This window comes from Protobothrops mucrosquamatus, unplaced genomic scaffold, assembly GCF_001527695.2.
Source record: "Protobothrops mucrosquamatus isolate PMUCROS unplaced genomic scaffold, P.Mucros_1.0 scaffold_88, whole genome shotgun sequence".
Lineage (NCBI taxonomy): Eukaryota > Metazoa > Chordata > Lepidosauria > Squamata > Viperidae > Protobothrops > Protobothrops mucrosquamatus.
The window spans coordinates 667,955-694,246 of NW_015386164.1; the positions used below are offsets into that span (position 1 = coordinate 667,955).

Here is a 26,292-nt window from a genome sequence, read left to right on the forward strand (position 1 = left end):
ATATAAAGCATTGCATGTTATTATCTTATTCTACTGCACCAAAGAGAGTCGGAAGTCAACGCCTTTTCTTTCTCCCTTCTTTTCTACACTTTTCCCTTCTCTTTTCCCTCCCCTATTTTTTCTATTATTTGCTTTTGTATTTTTGTATTTTATACTATAAACTAATAAAAAAGAGGGGAAAAGAGTTACATTAGGGACAGTACAGTCATGCTGCTGTCATTCTTGAAGAAATGGTTAAAACTATTGCAAACTGGAGTTTACAAAAAGCTTTCATTTGTACTATTGTAAAATGGCACTTCTAATTTTGTTTTAACAAGTATTCAGTAATAATTAATTGAATCCCAACTTTCTGTTTGATTATATCATTGCTTTTTCTGTGATCAGAATTTTTGTGTATTTAGCTGATGTAAATATTTTTTCAAAGCATGCCAAAACTACTGTACAATTTTGAAAAACTTGTATTTATTTGTCAAAAGTTTCATTACAGTATTAAAAGTGATTTTCACTATTATATAGCTTCCATCAGCAAAAAAAAATAAAAAGTTTCTATAATCAATGCCAGTAAGTTACCATTCTTAATAATTAGTACATTTCAAAAAACCTTTTTATAAAGTTGTCCTGCCGCCTGCTGGTGAAAATATATATTTCATGTATAATTGTTTATTAAAATTGTATGTAATAGGGATGTTATGAAACAGTGTAAACTGATTTGATTTTGACCGTATAATTATATGTTGTTTTGAAGTAAACTGCCTCAAGCAGTGTCCAAACAGCTTTAACATCAATTCTGCTAGTTGCTGGTACAGACAGAACAAAATAAAATAAAACAATTTTATAAACCATAAAATAGCACTCCTGCTAGGAAAGCTGTGCCCCATCCTGACGAGCTAGTGCTAAGCTTTGATGTCACCTCTGTCCAGAAAACACTGCAGAAAGTTAACATTCGGAAAGCAGCAGGCCCAGATAACATCCCTGGACGTGTCCTCAGGGAATGCGCAGAGAAGCTGGCTTGTGTTCTCACAGATATTTTCAATCTCTCATTGCAGCAGGCAGTGGGCCCAACGTGTTTTAAGACGGACATCATCTTGCCAGTGCCAAAAAAGTCCACAATTACAGGCCTCCGTGATTACCGTCCGGTTGCACTGACATCCACCATTCTGAAATGCTTTGAGAAGCTGATAAAGGACATTATTGTATCTAGCCTCCGGCCAGCATGTGACCCACTTCAGTTTGCCTACCGACCAAATCGCTCTATGGAGGATGCTATTTCTTCCATTCTCCATCTGAGCTTGAAGCACTTAGAGGAAAGAAATACTCACATGCGTTTGTTGTTTGTCGACTTCAGTTCGGCATTTAACACAATCATTCCCCAACATCTAGTAGACAAACTGGGCCTTTTAGGCTTAAACACTCCTTTGTGCAACTGGATTCTTGATTTTCTTACCAACAGGCCCCAATATGTGCGAGTTGGAACAAATACCTCTAATACCATTTTCTTGAGCACAGGTTCTCTTCAGGGCTGCATCTTAAGTCTGCTGCTGTTCACCCTGTTGACCCATGACTGTTGTGCTAGGTTTGCCACCAACCATATTGTGAAGTTCGCAGATGATACAACAGTAGTAGGCCTTATTCAGGATGACAAGATGGAAGTTTACCGCAAGGAGGTTGAGGGGTTGGTGAACTGGTGTAAGGAAAACAGCCTAGTTTTAAATACCGGAAAAACCAAAGAGATCATTGTCGATTTCAGAAAAGGCAGGCACAGCCACACTTCTCTGTGCATTAATGATTCACCTGTGGAGATGGTTACCAGCATCAAATTCCTGGGTGTGCAGCTAATGAGTAGGCTGACTTGGTCGGTCAACAGTGAGAAACTGGTGAAGCGGGCACAGCAGCGCCTGCATTTTCTGCGTTGCATGAGAAAAGCACATCTTCGTTCCCCTGTCCTGACCACTTTCTACAGGGGGACGATCGAGAGCATCCTGTCATACAGCATCACAGTCTGGTTTGGAAGCATCACTGCTTCAGACATGAAGGCAGTGCAGAGAGTGGTGAGAATGGCCGAAAAGATCATTGGCAGTTCCCTCCCTCCCATCCAGGACATAGCACAGAAGCGTTGCTTGAGCAGGGTCCATAAGATTATCTGGGACACTACACATCCTCTTCATGACCTGTTTTCCTTGTTACCTTCTGGGAGGAGGCTTTGTGGGATCCGTAGCAGAACATCCAGATTCAGCCATAGTTTCATTCCATACAGCATTAACCTTGTGAACTCTCAAGCTTCCTCCTTCCGTTATATATTCAAGATGGACAGTATTTAATATTTATTTGCTACGTATATGTAGGGGTGTGGGTCTATACATATGTTCATAGTATGTTTAGGTGTGTGTCATGTATGTGTTTCACTTTGAGAGCGGACAACTAAATTTCATTTTTGATGTGTGCCGTTGTGCCCACAGTAAAAAAAGACAAAAAGATTATCTTATCTTATCTACAAGGAATGCACTTCTTTCAGAATGGGAAAAAAAGAAAAGAAAAAAATTATATTAAGATACCTTAATGGCTTTCAACAATGGAAGTTTTTGCTTACCCAAATTTAGTTAACTACGATAAAGTTGTGACTTATAAAGATATTTTGGACAATGAAGGAAAATTGAAAGACAGACAAGATTTACAAGAACAAGGTAATCTACATGGTGGCCATATCTACAAATTCAAACGAGATATGAAAAAAGATGTTAAAACAATGGGATTTTTATAAAGAACAGACAGAATTTGATCAGATACAGCTAAAAACAGATGAAAAGTTGATTAAGAAACTCTATAGATTTCTGTTAAACTTAAAGATGGAGGAAGAACAAGTAAAAGAAACAATGATAACATGGGCAAAGAACTTTGGATATAATACAGAATTAGAAGATTGGCAAACATTATGGGAAAGAAATATTAAATTAACTAAAGCAGTGGCATATAAAGAAAACTTATATAAAATGTTTTACAGATGGCATCTAACACCAGTGAGATTAGCAAAAATGTTTAAAAATACTTCAAACAACTGTTGGAAATGCAAACAAAGACCAGGTACTTATTATCATATCTGGTGGACATGCCCTAAAGCAAAAAGATTTGGGGTTAAAATACATTTATGGTTGAAGAAAATGACTAAAAAACAAATAGACTTTAAACCAAAATTATTTTTGTTAGGAATAATAGGAGCTAATTATGAGAAAGATTGCAGATCTTTAATACTACACATACTAACGGCAGCAAGAATTGTATTTGCCTAACATTGGAAAAATGAAAATTTACCAGCTGAAGAAGTACTAATTAAGAAAATTCTAGAGTGTGCAGAAATGGATAGATTGACTTTAAAGATAAAAGAGAAAGAAGACTCAGTGCTAAATATTGAGAATGTTATTTGGAAAAACCCCAACCCCAACCCTAATCCTAACCCTAACCCAAATCCCAACCCCAACCCCACCTTATTCCTAACCCTATAAAAACTAATAAAATCTATATTTAAAAAATAAAATAAAATATATTCTAGTATTTGCATGGTGTTTTTAAAATACAGTGGGGGAAAAGGAAATAACTAATGACTTTGTCCAGTTTCTTAACATTTCTCATAATAATACATAAGCATCTCAATTGTATATGAAAGAGAAGAATAAAATAGAAGCAATCTAAGTTGTTTTACTATGCTATGTTTTACACCCCCCCCCAGGGAAAGAATGGGTTCTGACACTTACAACTGTCTCACTTAGCAACAGAAATTTTGGGCTCAATTGTGTTCATTAGTCAAGGACTACCTGTAAGATGACTGATATAGAATAGAATAAAAAGACACATGAACATATCTGGGGAAACAACAATTCAGAATCAATAATAACAGTGGTGAGGGAAATAAGAAAATAAGAGAAATGTATATGATTGTAAAGTAAATTAATTAACAATAAAATGTTTTCAACAGTGTAATGAGTACCCAATGTTCAAAACAACTGAATACTTTTATTCTCTAATATGATACATCTCAGAATTGGAATAGCAATCCTTAAACAGATATTCAGAAGTTAAATTACAGTGATAATGGAGTTAAATGATGTTAATTAGACAATATATTTAAAGTACTGATATAATGTTCTTCATTAGGGAAAACCTTTACATCTCATGTAAAAATTGAAAAAAAAATACCTACCACACAAAAATAAAACTGCACACAGAATTAAAAATAAAGCATTAAAAGGCTTTTAAAACTAATAATTATTAAAATTAATACCATTAAATTCATACTAGAAAGCTTGAAGCAAATTCAAATGTACTTTAAAAACACCATAACATTAAACATTAAAGCAGAACTGTTTGCAGAGGGCATAGTACATGTGAGGTGCCAAAACTAAGTGGCTAAAAGTAATGATGCATTGTATTAACTCAGGCCCTGGTGTTTACATGGGGACATATTTAAATTTATTATGGCTGCCAAAAACAGATAAAAATAAAATTACTCAGGAAGCTCAGACTAAACAGCTATGACAAAAAAAACCAAAGAAAGGCTCCACAAACACATTAAACTCAAATCTGGTTGTGTTTTGGAAGTGGTGGGTCATTCAGTTTTTTGGCATTTTTTTCAACTTCTAGGTCTAGACTATAGCTCTGAAATTACTTAGCCTACAATGAAGATGACGAAGGTAATGATGATGGACCTTGTCAAGTGTTAGTGCTCACATATTTTTTCCCCTGACATCTATTCCTAACTTGGTGTTTCAGATCTTCTAATGGTGCATGCACTGCTACTGCAATTGAATATATTCAACTGGTCCTCAGTTTCAGTGTAGATTTGTTTTGAACTTTTTTTCTCTAATCCCCTCTCTCCAGCTTTGAGTATTATGACAAATGACAAACTCTTTGGACAGAAATTCAACATGAAAAATTAAAATATTGGAAGCACTAGAATGATCACTGAAGCAAATGGAAATGATAGGCGCAAACTCGCCTCTGCTGAATAAAAAGTCAATAACAGCCGAATGTTATACAGGTGAATTTTAAAATACCGATATCGTATCTTATGATCCATCTAGAAATAGTGCGGCGCTATATATTAGATGTTCTCTACGCTGCACCCTATCGGAGAGGAAAGAATTCGTCAGGGGCTAAGCCTCCCCCGCCTTCTTCACTCCCCTATATAAACACTAATGTAACCTTCGCTGGGTACAAAAAGAAAGAAGCAGAGGACAACTCACGAGCAGTTTCACAGCAGCCTGGCTCAACAGCGAGCATGCTCAGTGCCTCTCTGACCTACTTGTGCAAGCTGAGTCCGGGGAGCTCACTCTGCAGCTTTGCTGGGAGCGCGCGGAATATAGCCAACCTGGACGGCGGAGGCGGCAGAAGCGTGAGTAGAGGGGTGCAGAACCTGGCGTTCCCCGGGAGAGCAAGTCCTCCTGCACCTGCTGGGGCTCCAAAAGCCGAAATTACCCGGAAGTAGCTTCCAAAATGCCTAAACGGCAGCTCTAGGGAAAGCTGTGGACAAGAAAACGTATCGGCCAACGAAGCTGCCTCTTGGTAAACATTTCTGTCCGGTTTATCTCCATCCCTATTGGGAATCACCGAACACTGGCACTGGGCAATGCAGACAGGGTGCCCCACGCTAGGAGGTGAGGTTCAAGTCAGTCGGGGGAGAAAGAGAGGATTCACCTCTTTTCCAACTATCCCTGATAGATTCGACTAGCAAAGATAATGGTGGGTGGGAAGGGCGATGTTGCAGAGGAAGGTAGCAATGGCTGGTGGCTTCTTGTGTGGCAACTTATGTGGGCGCAGCGCCTTAATCCATTGTTAGGGTTAACGAAAAACTGAGGCCGTAAGTTGTGATGATAATTAGTTGACCCGATGAAATTTGGTCAGCGTTTAAACTATTAGGCATAAGTTATCTATTACTTATTTTCCTTTTGTTCTGCCCACTTTCCAAGAGCGAAGTTTGGCTGGCCTCATCTGACTCTTGACTAGACTTGTGAGGCATTCTGCTTTCAGAGACTTAATGAGAATGGAAAATGGGAAGAAAAATATCCAGGGCTGGCACAGGAACACATGAATTGATACTTCTGTGAAAAGAGTGTAAGAGAAGAGCCCTGTTAGTCTGTAGGAAAGGGCTGTTGAGGATGGGCAAAATATTTTCTCTTTAATCCTAGCCATATATTGTGTCTTAAGGAAGACTTGCTTCCTAATCAGAAGGCTTGAATTAATTCAGGGGAGAGGAGGAGGTATTTGCCTTCCATCTGTTCCAGAGTTACAATTCCCAAAAGCATCAAATAGTTTTTAATGCTGGAAGTTGTAGTTCAACAACATCTGGTGTGCCAGAGATTCTATGTGCCTGTTTTAGGATATTAAAAATACCAATAGAAGAAAATATTTGTAGTTCAGGATTGAACTGTGGAATCCTTGCCACTCTCTGGGCTTGGTAGCTTTCTTGCGGACATTTCATTACCAAACTAGGCAACATCATTAGTGCTACTAGGTCGTAATCCCACTCCCTACTAATATTGATGATGTTACCTAGTTTGGTAATGAAATGTCTGCAAGAAAACAACCAAGCGCAGAGCTCACTAAGGACCCCACAATATTAAAAGTAGAATGCAATGGGACTCTAAAGAGGCCCATATAAGATAGGCAGATCAGCAGCTGAGAAGATTGGACTTCTTTTCTATTGATAGACAGGGGAGAGTAGAGAGCGCCTCAATTTCTGTTGACCCACTCTGGCTCTGATGCTTTCCAAGAGAGCAAAGCTTTAGATTGCCTTGTCCTTGGAACATCTTCTTTCAGGAAAGGGTCTCTGGTTTAACAGGCCTAGAGTTTTACACAGAAACAGGGACATGAGGTGACCTCTATGCTGGAATTAAACACATGGAAAAAACAACAGCAAGTGTATTTGAACCAGTGTCGATGTTTTCGCTTGGGAAAAACCTGAATAAATATAACTGGCACTGTAGTGTGGCCAAGTATCCACACTTATTGAGACCAAGGCAAATTCAGTTAAGTACAGGTAGTACAGGTAGTCCTCGGCTTACAACTATGATTGGGACCAGAATTTCCTTTGATAAGCAAGGCAGTTAAGTGAGTCAAGCCTCATTTTATGACCTTTTGTCATGATTGTTAGGTGAATCTCTGCAGTTGTTAAACGTATTATGTGGTCATTAAGTGAATTCTCCCATTGATTTTACTTGTCTAAACCAGCTGGTAAAGTCACAAATGGTGATTATTTGTGGTGACCCCGGGATGCTGCAACTGTTGTAAATACACGCCAGTTACCAAGCATCCAAATTTTGATCATGTGACTGTGGGGATAGTGTGCTATAGTCGTAAGTGTGAGGAATAGTTGTACATTACTTTTTTCAGTGCCATAGTAACTATGAACGGTCGCTAAATGAATGGTTGTAAGTGGCGGACTACCTGTATGGCATTATAACTGTATAAATGCAAATAGTCAGTCACACATCTTTCAGTATCAGGTATGAAAGAATACCTAAAAGCATATAATTGCTCTTTGTTTTGCCATTAATACTGTACATTTGCACACTGTGGTACAGTAATTGGTTGCCAAAATCTGTAGGTGGCTAACACTTGTTTCACAACTAAAAGAAACAGCTGGGATTCTTAGTAGAATTTAGTCATCCACCTGACTAAGCTCAGGAGGTTATATATTTATTTTGAGATTATTAATCAATTTCCATTCTTATATTTGCCTTACCTCCAAAACATTGTGCCTTGGATCCTTTTCAGGAAGTTTCTCGGTACAAGCTGCTGCTTCTCCCTACAAGCACCTGCTTCTCCTATATAGGAGAATAAGTGCTCCTGAGATTATGGGACTGGCCTAGGATAGGGGAATTGTTTAAGAAAGGAAAACAAAGCTTAATATCCATGAAATTTCCTAAATTAACTTATCTTAGGAACCAAGTTGTCATAATAAATAATTATGATGTAAACAAGAGTAAAGTGACATCCAAAGGGGGAGGGAAGCATTAACATAATGCACAGTAAAGTTCTCAAAATATTTGTTTGAAATGGGTTTTGATGATAATCTTCAAAGTAGGGTTCTAGGAGCAAAATTCTTTAAGGAAAAGGTTTCAGAAAAGAGAAACAACTGTACAGTTCTGTACATGCAAAATTGATTTAGACTATTTCCCATCCTTTTGTTCCTGATGTTTTATTTAAACTGGACATTTCAAAGTTTGAATCTGGGAACTTAAACTTCCTGAAGGTAGAAGTTGTGGGTGCTCCATCACTGGAGATTTTTAAGAAGAGATTGGACAGCAACAGCCATTTGTCCAGAATGATATAGATCTCCTGCTTTTGCAGGGAGTTAGACTAGAAGACCTCCAAGGTCCCTTCCAATTTTGTTATTCTGCTATCTAAAGATTGGGAAAGGCTGTTCTAGTTACTATGTTTTATCAAATCTGATATTAAGTAAAAAAAATGTTGGGAAATGGTAAAATAAAATTAAAAATCATAATTTCTCTCCAATAATTTAGTGGCAAAAAACATGCAGAAGATTCCATTATGCCACCTAAAGTTCTGCAGAACCCTCAGTATGGTCTGCCTAGCATGCCAAGAACAAAATTAAGAGTATCATTATATTACATACTGATCATAAACATTTGTTCCCCAAACAAAAGCTTATAAAGGGTTGGGAAAAATTAATTGCCACTGATAACATGGAAACTTACTAGCTTCTGGAAAAAACAAGAAAAATTAATGGGAGTCTACACTCTCTAATTAACTTGAAATAGTTCATTACCTGAATTCATTATAAATAATTCACTTCAAATTATTTCTAATATTTATAACCCAAAGCACAAAATTAGTAATCAATTTCATTGCATGTATTTCATAAAATAAAAATAAAGTGGGGAAAATTAAATAAGTACCTACTGTTGCATAAATATTTGATGGGCTGCCACAAAAAATAAGAGGTCAGCCTATTTTTCAAAGCACCAGAAAGCAAGACAAGAAACAATGGATGGAAACTAATCAAAGAGAGATGCAATCTTAGAACTAAGGAGAAATTTCCTAACAATGAGAACAATTATCAAGTGGAACGGTTTGCTTTCAGAAGTTGTGGGTGCTCCATCACTGGCGGTTTTTAAGAAGAGACTAGACAGCCACTTGTCTGGAATGGTATAGGGCAGTGGTGGCGAACTTATGGCACGGGTGCCAGAGGCGGCACTCAGAGCCCTCTCAGTGGACACATGCACCGTTGCCCCAGTCCTAGGCCTTCAGCTGGGTTTTATAAAACCTTTTTGCTTTAGACCTCCGCCGCCGTGTGCAAAAAAAAAAAAAAGGTTCAATCAGTCAATTTCAACTTCTCGCGGGGAAAAAAAATCTCGCAAAGTTGGAATTGATTGATTGAACTTTTTAGTCCCTCCCAGTCTGCCGTTACCACCGCAGCCACACCCATCCAATGGGCCACACCCACGCGGCACTCAATGATGCATAAGTGGGTTTTGGGTTGCAGTTTGGGCACTCAGTCTCTAAAAGGTTCGCCACTGGTATAGGGTCTCCTGCTTGAGTAGGTGTTGGACTAGAAGACTCCCAAGGTCCTATCAAACTCTGTTATTCTGTTTATTCTGCTGATACCAGCTATCTCCTGTCACTACCCCAGATGAACAATTGCAATCCCATAACCTGTAAGATGTATAATGTGTCTTTCCCAGGAATAACAGCTACCACCAACTAAACATTTATATATACTCTGAAATATCACAGAGCTCCTTTTATAATAATATCAAGTTTGGGTCTTATAATAAAGCATTAAATCATTACTACTGTTGCAGTTTAGAAGTTGTCTTTAGAACATATTGAGGAAAGTAAATGAATCAAAGCCAAAGGTACTAACTTTTAATAAGAATAATATAGTATTTAGTTTATATTACAGAAAATTAATATTTATAGGTCTTTTAAGAATGTTAATTAACTAGGGCTCCATTCACTTTATTAAAGACATGCTATGCTTAATATAAGGTTACAGCTAACAAGTGACTGGAAACAGAAACCTCTAGCTGCTTCTCATTGAAAGAAGATAGGATTTGTTTACAATATCTATAGCTAGTAGCTGGACTGCTATTTTAATTCATTACAATAATTTATAAGATAGTTCCACCCACAATTTGTGAGTATATCAGGAATACAAAACCAATAAAACAAAACACAATCACATAAGTCCACTACAAACTCCAATTTCCCGCAATGTTCTTTACATTTACAAGAAAACTTTACTGTTATGCTTGCATGTTAATTTAAGATAATAATGGACAATGATAATTTATCATATTCACCTTTATGGTGAAAAATCCATAATGGATGACTAGAAAAGACAAATTCAAAAGTTAGAATCACAGACACATTAAAAGTCATGCACGCACATTTAGACTTTCTTAACTGTGTCTCTTTTAATGACTACTCAATGGGGACTGTAAGAAAATATATATTTCTTTTTGGCTTTTTACATAAAGTCATATAACACAAAAATGGAGGAATATGTCTAGAAATAGATGATTATATTTCTTTTATTGCCAATTACTATAGAGAGCCATAACCAGAATTAGAGAAAAAGACTTCCATGCTGTGTGGCTTGCTTGGAGAAAGAACTGAGCTCTGACTAATCTTTGTTTAGAAATTAAGCATTGAAAACAAATGAAGCAAAAACCTGGAAGAAAAAGAAGATAGAGAGTCTTCAATTAATAGGGATGATTTTCCACTTCTTTCTGGGTTGTTTTGTATGCGTGACTTGGTCACTGCAGCTGAGAAGAAGCAGCTGCACTCGTAATCTTCCTAGTCTTGGGTATTCCTGTGAATGAAACAAATATCTAATAAAGACATACAGCTGTTTCTTGAACACTAGCGTTGTGCACTAAACCTGGAAACATGGTTTGCTTGTTATGGTAAATAAACATGACTGTAAATAAATCCAGGTGATTTACGCAGCTATAGTATTCACAAAACTTGTAGGACATTTATAAAATATATATATAACAAATAAGCTAAATTGGCATAAAATAAGGTTTTAATCAAATAAAATTTAAACAAAAAACATTTTTCTTTCAAAGACCTCCAATACATTGTAATACAATCTATTACATTTCTCCACATCCCCCAAGTTTTCTGGTCATGTGAGATCTTGACAAAATACCATATTCTACTATGATTTTTATTTCTAAGATTGTCTCTGACTCCCAATGAACCCCATAAATCCAGTGCTTTATTTGGAAGTATCTCACCTGCCCAGAATAGTACAGAACCAGATAGAGCAGGTGACAGATCATTCTGGATCATCTACAATATATTGAATTCAAAATGTCCATCAGCATTAACGTGCAGAGAAGCAATACAGGTTATCCTCCACTTAAGACCACAATTGAGCCCAAAATTTATGTTGTTAAGTCAGACATTTGTTAAGTGAATTTTGCCCCATTTTATGATCTTTGTTGACACATTTGTTAAGTGAATCACTTCAGTTGTAACAGAGTTATTAAGTGCATCTGGTTTCTCCATTGACTTTGCTTGTCAGAAGGTCGCAAAACCCAGCTGAGATCTCTTTAACTGGCAATGACATACACCAAACCAGGGATATTTTATATGCAAAGCAGGACTGTAACTTTGAATTAATGTTCCCTTCCCTATTCTCTCATATGTCTTCACTGAGAATTATGCTGACTAACAAGCCAGTTACTCTTACTTTTAAGCAACAGATTTTAGGATGATACTAAATTCTTTTTGTATGATTATCAACTGCAAACTATGTAAGGATACTCTTTGAAATATATGCAATATACAGCCATAAAAATTGTTTTGACATTAATATGTTATCCATAGTATATATATTTAATAGAACTGCACACAAATTGAATTTCAGATGAAACATCCTAACTCATTTTCAGTGGAAAGCTCTTTGCTTAAATAGATATTTGCTAAAATGTTATACAAATAAAAAAAGTACAGATTTTATTTGAAATATATGGTAAACTCTTAGTTACATTGTGTCATGTACACAAAAAGTTTACCTTCATATTATATGTGTATTATTGCTTTTTTCATCTAGCATAACCTGAGACATTTTAGATATGCATTTTGGCATAAGTAGATTTGTTAAGAACATTGATTTCTGTTACATTAATCCTTATTCCTACACAATGATAGTGATATGAACTCAATGCTAAACTTTTTTTTCTCATTTGGATTTTTTTTAAAAAAGAAACATTATTTCTGATATTTTTTAAAATTAAAATCACTGATCTGAACAAAACAGTGTTTTTCTGTCATTGAAATTGTATCAAACAGTACACAAACAGAAAAAATATCAGGAATTGTGATAGCACTAACATTGAACTTAAACTTTTGAAACAATGAGTTCTGAGATAGATTATTAGTTTAAATCAAAATTGCTTTAACTACTTCTACTACGCCTATTTTTATTTTTATTGCTATAACTTGTTTTATTTTGCAGGACTAGATTTTGTTTGCTTTTGAAATTTGATGGGTCAAATTTGATGGGCTGCTCCAGCCTGGTATATTTACCATTTCCAGGTCCACTAACTGTGATTGGCAGATATATTTGCAGACAGGTGAACATGTTCAAGAGCCACCTTCTTTTGTACTACTGGACCGTCTTTCATGTTTTCGATTTATTAGCAGTATGGACAACTGCTGAAGATGTCATTAACAGCACTTTAAATCATACAGACCTGTTGATCGGATCTGTACCAATGGTAATCTCCAGAATTGACCACATTATAGTCAAGGAAGGTTATAGTGCCTTGATTGACTGCAACGTTCAAGGTTATCCAGAACCAGTGTACAAGTGGTACAACTCAAATGGCCATTTGGTGAAAGAAGATGGTGACAGAGGTACAGTTTTCAGATGTTTTTCTATGCAACCTAGGCAAACGTTGTCTTGATGTTATGTTTCCTTAAAAGCACTAACTGTTGTAAATGTGTTTTTCTCTATTTACTCAAGGTAAATGAATAAGCGAATTAAATAGTATTTATTCAAGCAAATAAATGCAAAGTATTAAATATACTTGATAGATTGAAACAACTACCAACTCTACCCAGCAGGAAGATTCTTTTCCTAAACTTAATCTGGATATTTTAGATGCTGATGGAGCTGAGAAAGTTGTCTCTATAACTATATATAAGAGCTTTGCACGTCCATTAACCACATAAAGTCATAAATCTTAAATCTGCACACTATGGGTGCCTTATACCACACGTCAACTCATTCAGTTTAGGACCAGTCTTTAATCCCAGTCATGTTGATTCTGGCTATTGCTGTTACTTCTCTTGTTCTTTTTATTACATCTATGAAATCATGATCAGTAACAGAGTTTCATTTCCTAATGCACACCACATATTCAGAAACATCATTTTTTGTTATAGCTTAAAGGGAAGAATTATAGCCATCCTACCCCTTGCAGTGTTGATTCTGATTACCCATATTTCCTTGCACTTGCAGTTTTCATACTAAAAAAAACATACAGGTGACATTATTTAAAAAAAACTGCATGGAAATGTTACAGTATCTGTGAATTATTTATTTATTAAATAATAAATTTATAGGTAAAAGGCAACGATGGTGAGAATATGGTAAAAGTTTATTCTTCATTTTTTTATTCTTCAATTACAACTGATATTGAGATTCGGGTGAATTAAAGAAGAGCACTTATTTACAAATTATATATTAATGTATGGAACATGCTTGTTAAAAGATGGGATGATAGTCCAAAAGATGGCTCTAGATATGCTAGTAAAAGATAAGCGTATTATTAGCAGTTGCTAAGATGGCTGTATGCAAACTCAAAAAGCAGAAGACAATTACCTATTGATGGGAAGAGGACATGTGGGAGAGAAACATTGTCATAGGTTCCTACTCAGGGACTCGTGGGAAGTAGCCAGCAGGATGAACAGCATGCTATTTGCTGTAACTGCTTACTGTGCAATTCACTATATCCATTTGTTCAAGTCCAACAAGGAACTATCTGGCATTTGAAAAATCAGATATTACAAAAAACAATATGGACTTTTGAGTGCTTTGCTTTAGTTGGAATGATACTGCTGGATTCTTCAGAATATTGATGATTCCAAATCTGCATAAATTGCTGGGATGCTTTTTTTTTAAGCATCACTACACGGCGAGTGGGAGTAATGGTGAGAAATCTTGTCTATCACAAGACAATATGAATTAGAGATTATCTTTGGTTGTATGGATATATATGGAGATTTTCTGTGCAAATGACAGCCTCCTACTGAAGCAAATGTTCTTTGCCCATTATCCTTTCTCAAATTGACAGAAAATTATTCTAGCACACATATAGTTGCCCTGAATACCATTTCCTGTTTAGCTGTGTTATGTCTTCTGAGTCACATTCAGTGATCATGTCCCAAATATGCACCTGCAGGGTATGTTAATAAAACAATTGTTTGATTCTCCTGCCTTTGTTTCCCTTTCACATCCTAATGTCATCTGCCATGGGAAAACTTCTTCCATTCATGACCACAGAGAACAAATTAAGCTATACATTGTCTATTGTAATGTGAGGGATCCACTTAAATGCCAGTTAAAGAGTTCCTACTCCTCAGAATTCTGAACACAAAAGGACAGAGGTAGGAGTGAAACTGATGGTTCTACCTCCTCCTAATTTTCAAGGACTGCTCTTGAAATGTTGGAAGCTGAAAATGTGTGTATGGAGCCGGTCATTGAAACTGACCAATTTGATGTTTGTGAGGTTTGCAGAGTGGAGTCTAAGAGGGAGGCCAGCAGGGAAATGAATACTGCAGTTTTGCTTCAGAGTGAGCAAATCTATCCTCCCTCCTCCATTACTCCTCCCCTACATATTACACAATTCTACACATAATCTTTTTTCTACAAACTGAATGCTGAAGGATCTAGATTGGGGCAGGGAGTACTGTATGTCTATAAAGAATAAAGACTGCTTTGTAAACCTGGATCTTGAGCAATATGTCACCTTCATAGCCAATCCCTAGTTATTCTACTTATTCCTTCATCTCAGTTCAACCCCTTCCCCTGCTGGGGAGATGCAGAACATGGTTCCCAACAGGAGGACCTTCCTTCCTTACTATTTTGCCATACATATTGAAGGGTCTTTTTCAAGCTATTTCTTCCCTTGCTTGAAACATTTATCAGGACAAGGAGAAACCAAAGATGCAAATTCCATCCAAGACTTTGAATGATAATAATAACATTGATCAGCAGGTCAGCCTTGTTTTGACAAGGGAATTGGCATTCTTTTTCAAAATTCTAGTTATGAAACACTAAACCAGATTAAAAACAAGCCTGAAGAACAGCTGATTGCCAGCTGAGATGCTAGTCAAGCTAGTGAGATGCATATCTTCAAACTCAGGGTTGCAGGATTTTGAGAAAACCGGTCCTCCTGCTTTTTACAGAGTTGCGCCTCTACCTCCATTAGCTGTTCTGCAGGTATCAGGAAGTTGCAGGTATGGGAGCAATTGGCATCTGTATCCAATATTCTCTTCAGCCAAAGAAAGAGCCAGATTCGGAGAGGATATGCATGTACAGCTTAAAAGAGTTAACCCTAAGCGTACAATTCACTTGATTTTGCCATGGACAAAAGAGGCTGCAAAGCCACCCAATTTTGGGTACTCTGAAACTGCCATGTGTATCTGCTGCCTTAAAGGGGGAAACACTATTTTAAAATTGGCTATTTGTTCATGGGCTAAAGATGAGATACAGGCAACCTCAATAAAACATAGCAAAGTAAAAAAGGTTGTTAGGACATATTTGTATTTTAGTTAGTTACAAGTGAGGAAAAGCACAAAGACTGGCATTCTTATTTAGGCATGCCACTAAATTGCTTTTCTGATGTAGGTCTCCTAGCCCAGATCTTTACTATGATCCCTTTGGTCTTGGAAATTATCAGGAAGTATATCAGCTAAATAGTATATGATACATATAGTTTGTATGCAGAAAGTTAAATCTGTGACAAATGCAGCCAAAACTAGGAAAGATTCGAATCTAAAATGAAGAGCTGCTATCAGAGTTGTGACCAAAACAAAACTAAATGGACGAATGGTGAGATAATCCCCTGGGTACTCCAAGCATGAGAAATGAAATTCTGAGGTTTACTTGTGCCAGAAAGCTATGGCAATCAAAGTAGACAATTGGGGTTTGGGCAATCAAGTAATCTGACTTGTTGTAGTTTAAGGGAATCTCTTGCCATTAAACAGCTCATTCCTCATAACTCTTCCATCTTTTTAGGCCTCTATTGTATCAAAATAAATTTAAGCATCTTTTGAAATATATGTGCAATAAAATACTGATTTAATTGGACCTAAATCCAGAAATACATCAAAGTCCTTTTTTATCTGCCCTTAATTTATAGGAACAGGTTACTTTTTTGCTTATATACAAATCATTTACAGCAGAGGTCCCCAATCTTTTGGGCACCAGGGACCGGTTACGTGGAGGGAGGTTTTTCCGTGGACTGGAGGGGGCATGGTTTTGTGTGCTGCCTGCATCCTGTGGATGGGGCTTTCCTTGTTTGTGCGGACCGGTTGCTGACATGCCGCAGCCCGGTACTGGTCCATGGACCAGGGATTGGGGACCCCTGATTTACAGTCTCTTACCTACACAAAAGTAAAAAGTAAACCATAAGATTTCCTTCAGATTAACTTTAAAATAATTGGAAATGTATACAATGTCTTCACAGAATGATTTGAGGGATAATTTTGCTTGGGAACATACACATTTTTACAATCTAGCAATATCATGAGATATTCTATGGCAATCCTAGGACAAGCAGTTTGGGGTATTTACTAGACCTAATTAATGGCCAAGACTTCAAGTTTCTTAGCAGCAGTTATTCCAAAATATTGTAGACGCATTATAAGATGTCTTTGAATTACTGTAGTGACTTGAATGTATTGTGACATTTCCTAAACGATGATGAGAAGAAAAAATAGATACATTTTACTAATTAATTCTGGCTTCTTTTCAGCAGGAAAATGGATTCTCAATAGCGGGCAACTAAATATTACCAGTGTGTCATTTGAAGATCGAGGAAAATACACATGTGTTGCGTCTAACATCTATGGCAAAGTGAATAATACTGTCACTCTAAGGGTTGTATTTACTGCTGGAGACATGGGGATCTACTACATGATTGTATGTCTTGTAGCATTTACTATTGTTTTGATCTTAAATATTACTAGACTATGCATGATGAGTAGCCACTTGAAAAAGACTGAGAAAGCTATCAATGAATTTTTTCGGACAGAAGGAGCTGAAAAGCTGCAAAAAGCTTTTGAGATTGCTAAGCGCATCCCAATCATCACCTCAGCAAAAACTCTTGAGCTTGCCAAAGTAACCCAGTTTAAGACAATGGAGTTTGCCCGCTACATTGAGGAACTAGCTAGAAGTGTTCCCCTACCACCTCTTATAATTAATTGTAGGACTATAATGGAAGAAATCATGGAAGTAGTCAGATTAGAGGAACAAGGCCATAAATTTGTACGGCAATCAGCTGTGGGGCAAGGGATCATGGACCCTGATGAAATGTACATGATTTCCAGTCCCCTAAAGCGTAGTGACTCTCTTGCTGCTGATTCGGATGCATCTTCTTTGCATGAACCACCACTCAAGATTGCTATAAAAGCCTCAGTTCACCAGTTAACTAAGAAGGACAGTATTGATCACCTGACACACGATAGTGTAGTTTTACAAATGAAAGAAGAGAAAGAAGTTGCTCAGGTACAGGCACAACCTAGTGACCTGGTCTTGGAACCTTCTACTGAATTCACCTCAATTGAGACAATTGTGGGAAGCGGCAAGGAAACATGTACTATTTATGAAAGCCATTTATGATCATTTATCAGCAAATGCATAATAATAAAAATAGTGATACAATGAGGTGGCAGAGGTGATAAATCAAAAAGATTTTTTTACCAGTAAGCCTTGTCTGAACACTATAATTGCAAAAACAATATGGATGGATTACCTGATACATTCTTTCTCATTATATACTGTGCAGTATATTTAGCTGAGACATTTGATAGAATAATTCCTATGACACTAATATTTAATTGCTCTTTTTGTTCCAGGGAGATTTTAATTAATATTATTTTAGCTCACAAAACAGATAATGGATTAGGATTCTGTTGATTGCAAGAACATCTAGAAATTGTGTTTACCACTTAGAAATAAGTTCTTAAAATTCTCAATCTGAACATTCCATTTCAGAGTAGAGCTGTTGAAGTCAGGAGAGCTTTTGTAAGATCTGTAATAACAAGATGCTATAATGCTATAATATAACCTAATGCATACATACATTACAAAAAAATTGCCTTTATTTTTCATTTTGTTCTATCAATTACTTTTGTGTATTTTTGTAAATTCAAATATTGTACCCGAAGAACATTTCTGTAGCCAAACTAAAATATGTAGGATACCATTATCCTACATTTATTTCATCTGATCGTTTATATTTAAAACAGTATATTTTTGGCAGTTTTTAATTTAATGGAAGAAAGTAATAATTTCTTCACAAACTGGATAATTGGCTACTTCTTTCTTCCACAAGACCATAAGTGGTCTCTAGGCAGAAAGTCTCGAGATAGCTACCCATTATCCCAATTACCAAGCACCTTAATGCTTGGTGCTTAATTTTCCCATGGAAAGTTTTTCAGTTAGTAAGTTCATTAGTAATGAAGAATGGAGGCTAAGTGCAAGCTAAATGGCTTTGGTGGTTTCCGTGGGGAAGGAGGATTATAAGAGAAAGCATGAGAGATAAATGTCAAGGTTCTGACTAATGAAACTGAATAAAGTAGAATTCTGAAGCTTGAGAATTCCTCAAAGACCATATTTATTGGATACATAATATCAGCACAATCAAAAGTGAAACCAACTCTAAACTTTCCCCCAGAGATTCAAAGTAATTAAATGTAGCAATTTTCCTCCCTTCTATTGTGTTACTGATCACATTATCATACAAGTACATTTGGCAGTCTTCTTGACAGTTCTTCTCTACACCTTCAGGATCTGGTGAGAATGACCTTGGTTTCCACAGGATCGTTCTATGTTTAGTCTAATAAAAGTAAAAACAACCAGATCCCCCCCCTCTATTTATGTGGCAACTGAGAACGAACGACAAAGATGGCATCAGCTAGGTTCATTGTAGAAGTTGACAGTCGGACCCCCCTAAAGAAAAAAAGTTCCTGCAAAACAAATATAAATATACATTAGGGATCTTTCCATCTTTCCTTATGTACTGGAGGCTCTGGAGGCTCCTGGGGCTGCTTATCATGAAACTTTCGTATTAATCTATCTGCCATTACTTCACTACTCTTAACCCAGTAGCCTCTGACAAGGGATACCCCTTCCACTGCACTAGATACTGTAACTTCCCTTTATGCAATCTAGAATCAAGGATGCATTTTATTTCATAGTGGGTCTCCCCTTCTACTAGAATTGGACCTGGCACTTTGTGAGGAATTGGTCTCAAGGTTGAATCTGTCACTGGCTTTAGTACACTACAATGGAATACCAGATGAACCTTTCCAAAAAGCCGCAGAAACTTAAGCTCAACTGTGACAGGATTTAAGATTCTTATTATGGGGAAAGGGCCAATAAATTTTGGTCCCAACTTTTTACAGGGTAGCTTTAATCTTAGATATTTAGTCGAGAGATAGACTTTCTCTACAACATGAAATGGTTTTTGAGGAGATCACTGCTTGTTGGTGAATTTTAGTGGCTTAGTTTAAAGCCCGCTTGAAATTTGCCCAAGCGGTCTGTAACGATGTCATCCATTCAGTCAAGGTCTGTGAGGAGGGGGCTCTTGAGGATATTCAGGCATGGGAACAAACTCCCTGCCCATAGCTATTTTTAAAGGAGTAAGTCCAGTACTGCTATGCATGGTATTGTTGTAAGCCACTTCAGCAAATGGCAGGAAATCTGCCCAGTTAGTCTGCTGATAATTGACATAGTATCTTAGGTACTGCTCCACCATTGCGTTCACTCATTCAGCAGCTCCATTTGTACTTGGATGAAAAGCTGAGGAAAGACCCTGAGTTGACCCAATCAATTTCACAAACTCCTTCCAGATTTTTGCTGTAAATTGAACCCCCCTGTCCAATATAATCCTCTTTGGGGCTCTGTAGAGCCGGTAAATGTGCTTCAGGAACAGCTTGGCTAATTTCTGGGTGGAAGGAAGCCCAGGGCAGGCTACAAAATGAGCTTGCTTGGAAAAACGATCAATAATAGTGCAGATCACTGTATTCCCACTGCTCTTGGGAAGTTCTACAATAAAGTCTATTGCTATATCTTCCCAGGATTGGGAAGGGTCCACTACTTCTTATAATAATCCAGGGGGTTTACCCAGATATTTCTTCATGGCTGCACAGGTTGCACAGCTCTTAACATAACTTTCAATGTCCTTCTTCATCCCTGGCCACCAAAATTGTCTCCTCACCAGATGCAAGATTTTGAGGAACCCAAAATTACCAGCTTGCTTGGCATGATGGCTCCATTGTAGGGCTTGGATCCTGAGAGTGCTAGGAAGGTAAAGTTTGGATCCCTTCCATGCAAGTTCATCTCTATAGGTTAATACCTGTCTGTTGGCTCTGAATCATGCGTCAGACTTAACTCATCTTTTAGTTGCTGGGTTAAGCAGTTGTCAGGACTGGTGGGCCATTTTTGAGTTTGGTGCCTAGTAGTCACTTGAGAAGCCATTTGTGGTGGGGGGATGATGGCATTGATTATTTCTTTATGGTGGCTTTTGTATTGAGGCATCCTGGACAAGGCATCAGCCAGGAAATTTTTCCACTAAGAAGGTACTTTAGGGAGAAATTAAAACGATTGAAGTATTTCACCCAGCAAATTTGTTTAGGGGATAATTTCCTTGGGGTCCTAAGTGCCTCAAGATTTTTATGGACTGTCCACACTTCAAACAGCACTTTACTCCCTTCCAGAAAATGGCATCAAGTTAACAATGCCCACCGCACTGCAAATGTCTCTTTCTCCCACACAGTCCAGCGTCGTTCTGTGTCTGAGTTTTCTGGAAGTGTTATGTGCAGGGTTGTAAGACCCTTTGATTGTTTTTCTGGAGGAGGACTGCACCCACAGCAATGTCACTAGCATCTGCTTGGATGATGAATTGTTTCTCGGGGTCAGGGTGTTTGAAGACCGGTTCCTCTGCGAACAGTCTCTTGAGCTGTTCAAATGCAGTTTGGCATTTGATCATCCAGTTTCAAGATTGACTAGGGTGGGGCTTTCCTTCCCCTTTCTCTGTTCTCAAAAGCTCAGTAATAGGAAGCGCTATCTTTGCAAAGGAAAGAAGGAATTGCCGGTAAAAGTTAGTGAACTCGAAAAAACTTTGCAGTTGCTTGCGTGTTCATGCAGGCTGCCATTCTAACACTACCTTCACTTTTGCCGGGTCCGTTTCCACTCCTTCACTGGAGATTCAGTACCCTAGATAATCAAGGTGGGACTGATGAAATTCACATTTAGAAAGCTTGGCATAGAGGTTTGCTTTCCATAATTTCTTAAGTACTTCGCAAACCAATTTGACATGTTCCTCCATGGTCTCAGTGTAGATAAGGATGCCATCCAGGTAAACTAGGACCCCCTTGTATAAGTGATCATGCAGTACACTGTTTATCAGTTGCATAAACATGGCAGGGGCTCCCTGGAGACCAAAAGGCATGACTTTGAACTTGAAACTCCCTAGACAAGCGGTCTTGAAAGTGGTCTTCCATTTATCTCCCTCCTTGATTCTTACTCAGTAATAAGCTTCTCACAAATCCAGCTTTATAAAAATCTTCCCCTTGGCCAGGTGGGCTAACATGTCTTTCATTAGGGAGAGAGGGTACATATTTTCCATACAGCATTTAATCCTTCAAATCCACACACAGTCTCAAAGATCCATCTTTTTTCTCTTTGAATAGTCCAGAGGCAGCCACGCAAGACTTAGCTGGCTGAATGAAACCCCTGGCCAAGTTTTTGTCAATATAACCCCTTAGTTCCTTCATTTCTCTGGGAATCATGGAATACACCTTTGACTTAGGGAGCACCACCCCTGGTAGGATTTCTATGGCACAGTCAGTGGCTCGGTGAGGGGGGAGAGTGTGTCACACTCTCTTTCACTAAACGCTTCCATGAGATCCCAGTATTCTTTAGGGATGAGCTGGACTCTGGGTAATCATTCAGCTATGACTTTCAATGGTTTGGCAGGTTCACATTCCATCAAAGCAGAAACAGGTTCCCTTCTTGACCATTCTGTTCAGGGGGGAGGGGCCCCTTTCCTAATCTCATGGTTCTTACCCCAAGATTATAGTCTCAGTCATTCTTAGAATTATCACGAAACAGATAATCTCCCAATGCTGCCCCATCTCTAGTCGTACCAGTTCAGTTAGGTATGTTGCTGGGGACCCACCAATCAATAACCATCAGCCTGCTCAAACTTCATGGCTAGGGGCAATTGCTTGGTGCAGATTCCCAACTGAAGCCCAGTAGGAAGGTTGATTAAGCATTGCATGCAGCCTGAGTCTATTAGGACATCTAGGTCTGCCTGAACCCGTTTTTGGTACTATAATTTTAGCAGGGATGGCTCGACTTACCATTGGGTCATTCTCACTTTCACCATCACTGTCGTAGAGTGCCAGTAATTGCAGGTGTTCAGCCAGAGTTCCATCTCTCCCCCATGGGGGGGAGACCTCAACGGCTTGATTTTGATGCGCCCAGTTTGACTTCTCCTAGCCCTTTTGCTGTGGCTTTTTGTGCTTATAGTTGGTAGCTGTGGTGCTCTTCATCAGAGGAGCTGGCAGCAGCCACTCAGTGCCCCATCCCCAGGGGTTGTGCTGGGAGTAGTAGACGATTCCACCCTCTTCTCCATCCTGGGATTCTCCCTGAGTTTCACTGTCCTTCCGAAAGAATCGGGTAGGTGGTCAGGGCTCAGGACCCCGTAGCTCGCTCCATGATAGCCCTCTATCCTGGAGCAGGAAAGTTGTTTTAAGAGAGTTGGTTTAAGTGAAACCAACTCTAAACTTTCCCTCAGAGATTCAAAGTAATTAGATGTAGCAATTCCCTCCCTTCTATTATGTTACTGATCACATTACCCAATAAGTGCATTTGGCGGTCTTCTTGACAGTTCTTCTCCCCACCTTCAGGGTCTGGTGAGAATGACCTTGGTTCCACAGGATCATTCTATGTTTAGTCTAATAAAAATAAAACCAACCTGATCCCCCCCCCCCCTTTATGTGGCAACTGAGAATGAACGATATAGATGGTGTCAGCTAGGTTCATTGCAGAAATTGACAATAAATATATTTAGCATTAATTAAAATACTTTCCAGTTCAAACTGGAAATTTTTTGAAGTGAATTGAAAAGTTGCTAATTCAAATTGTGTTAAGCAAGCAGAATTATTTTTCAGAATATTTATGCCATATGATGACTATGCAAAAAACGAATCTGATTCTTATGCAGCAGAGGGATTTTTTATAGCTGTAAACTAGACCAAGCAGTCACAAGAAGTTTACAGTGATTCAAAGATGTGCACACATACATACACACACACACACACACAGAGAGAGAGAGAGAGAGAGAGAGAGAGAGAGAGAGAGCTTCTGTATGCATCACATTACACTGCATCTATACTCCTGTCTTCATGTGGCATACCACATTTGCATCAGATCACCCTAATCTATGCAGGAATTTCATTTCAATATAATAAAATGTGACTTTGTATTGCTACTATTATTATGAGGATAGAATCTGCAAAGTATAGCTATAGGAACAATTTGCTTCTGTGTGTTTTCAAGAACAAGAAACTGAAGATCTGCATATAAAGCTGCCCTGAATGACGGCTGCCAAGTAGGAATGCCTGCATCAGATGAAAAGAAATAACTTCACTGCATGAATAGATGTGAACAAGTTACAACTTCAGTTATTCAGCAAATAACTATGGGATGACAGTGATTGTGTTTGTGCCTTAATCGTTTTAATAAACAATTTAGATTCAGAAGTTTGCTAGGATACAGACCGGCAACTTACAGTATTGCTGCAGTAATAAGCAATAATTGCTAGTGTACAGGGAGACCTCTCATTAAAACTCCACCAGGTATTATTTCCCAGGCACCCTCACAAAACAGGTTTTCTGACATCTTTATATAGCAATTCAGTTATTAATAGGCTTTAATATGAGCTTAGGTAAACAATTTTTGTGATTCTTAAATGCTCAAATTTTTGTTGTGGTTGAAGGGATTACTCTCCCTTCCTTTACAAACAGAAGCTGGCTGTATTAAACCAAAGGCCACCAAATTCTTGCAGTAGCCCATCCAATGACACTGGAAAGCCCATTAGCAGGATAGGTGTCCAATCTCTTTCTCTACTCTTTTACATTACCAGCTGCATTTAGACTGCCTTGGTGCTTCAGGATCTAGAGTGTCATATGGTACACTTATTCTGAAAAGGAGTAGGTAATATGAATGACACTAAATTTATCTAATCCCATTTAGATTTGAATTTACTTCATTTGTATTGGCAGTCATCATCAAAATTGAACCAATCACTTATGTGTTATGTGCGGAAATATTGGCTCTGTTCTGAATTTCCTACATTGGCTGAGTTCCAGAATTATGATGGTGAGTCTTCTCCAAACCTCTGCTATTTCTATTCATTTGCTTTTCCCATTAACTAAAAACATATTCTTATAATTATTCCTTCCTTTCTATCCATTTTTGTTGTAAATCATTTAAGATTGACTAAATATAAGGGGACACAAGGTGGAAAAGCTGAGACTTCCATTTTTTGCCTATTCTTAAGAATTCTTACTTGAAAGACCCACATTTCTTGAAAATCATGCAAAAAATAAATAATTACCAAGCATGAATGAACAAATCAAACAAATAGCTTTTAAAAAATAAGGAGTTGGAATAGGAATATTCTTCATTGGCCAAGTGCTATTGGACACACAAGGAATTTGTCTCCGGTGAATAAGCTCTCAGTGTACATACAAACAACAAAGTGGTAAGTCATTGATCATAAATCATAAGATACAAACAAGTGATAAATCATAATACACCAATAAGAGAGGGTAATAGGAAAGATGAGAAGATGAGAAAGATCATAGCAGTACCACCCTACTACATGGGTAAATATATTTAGGCATTAGACAATGCTGTACGAGTGATGGCATGAGGGGGAGGGGGAGGGACTCTGTCTAGTTGTTTTGGCATGCAATGTCCTATAGCAGCATCCTGAGGGGGGAAGTTGAAACAGTTTATGTCCAGGATGTGAGGGGTTTGTAGATATTTTCTCAGCTTTCTGTCAGTGTACAGGTCCTCAGTCAAAAGCAGGCTGGTTGCAATTGTACCATGTAAATTTTTAGATGTCTACTCCTATTCTTCAAGAGTATAAAAGATTAAAAGAGAACCTTTTCACTTATCATCCACAGACAGAACCTTACTCCAATAAATAAATACAAAGAAGAAGTAAATCTAAAATACACTGCATGAGGAAGGTCTGTTGATTTAGAAACACTACACTAACTGAAAAATACAGGGATTTTTCCCAGGTAATTAAAATTAAAATTAGTTTACTGGGAAAAAAGAGAAAGAGCTAAGCATTGGGGATGGGGGGTGTCGCTTTTTATTTAATTTGTTGGTGCTCTCATGCATACATTATTTTAACTTTATCTTCTGCAGTATTATGTTTCTTCATCAACTTCAAGTTTGTTTCTGCATTGAATTTAATGGAATTTACTTTTCATAGAAGATCTTACTTATACATCCTCTCTTCAAATCTTGATTTTATGTCAGTGGATAAGAGTTAGTTCTGAATAAGATACTCTCCTTCAGTCAGAAGGGGGAAAAGAGATTTCTCTGCATATCCAAGAGTCACCTTTTCAACTCAGCAATCAAAAAGGGAAGTCCACTATATAGTTATATAATAAAACCATGTTCTTCTACTGTACCATCAGCAGGGCAGAAAAAAAACATTGCAATTGTAAATGTAAATTAGCTTCATATTTGATTTAATTTTATATCAGATTTGTTTTTCTCCTGGCCCAATCACTTCTGGAATGTATCCCACATATTCACCCCTAATTACAGTATCATGTGAAAATATTGTATCTATTTAAAATATTTGTATTCCACTTTTTTGCAATAAAAGAGCTAAACATCTCATAAATTAAATTATTAAGCATTCATACAGTATTTAGTATTTAAGTAACAACATACTTAGAAAGATTAAAAAAATAAATATCAAAGATTCATTGAACCAT

The 26,292-nt window shown here is 37.6% G+C and overlaps 1 protein-coding gene across 2 annotated transcripts; it reads left to right on the forward strand.

Moving 5' to 3' along the window:
• Positions 1 to 5,504: 5,504 nt before the first annotated feature.
• MFAP3L (microfibril associated protein 3 like) lies at positions 5,505 to 18,338 on the forward strand. 2 transcript variants are annotated; one of them, XM_015814480.1, is made up of 3 exons: positions 5,505 to 5,553; positions 12,565 to 12,885; positions 17,013 to 18,338. In XM_015814480.1, exons 2-3 carry the CDS (start codon positions 12,609 to 12,611, stop codon positions 17,876 to 17,878), a joined length of 1,143 nt encoding a protein of 380 aa, XP_015669966.1. In that variant the 5' UTR covers positions 5,505 to 5,553; positions 12,565 to 12,608; the 3' UTR covers positions 17,879 to 18,338. The 2 variants fall into 2 exon arrangements, with proteins under 2 accessions (XP_015669966.1, XP_015669958.1); XM_015814472.1 differs by lacking the exon at positions 5,505 to 5,553 and having other exon boundaries at positions 12,549 to 12,885; positions 17,016 to 18,338.
• The last annotated feature ends 7,954 nt before the right edge of the window (positions 18,339 to 26,292 follow it).

Bases quoted from the DNA above. Each gene is read 5' to 3' on its own strand.
- MFAP3L (XM_015814480.1), top strand. From the start codon at position 12,609: ATGTTCAAGAGCCACCTTCTTTTGTACTACTGGACCGTCTTTCATGTT. The intron at 12,886-17,012 runs GTACAGTTTTCA...GCTTCTTTTCAG, and splicing joins GAAAGAAGATGGTGACAGAG to CAGGAAAATGGATTCTCAAT.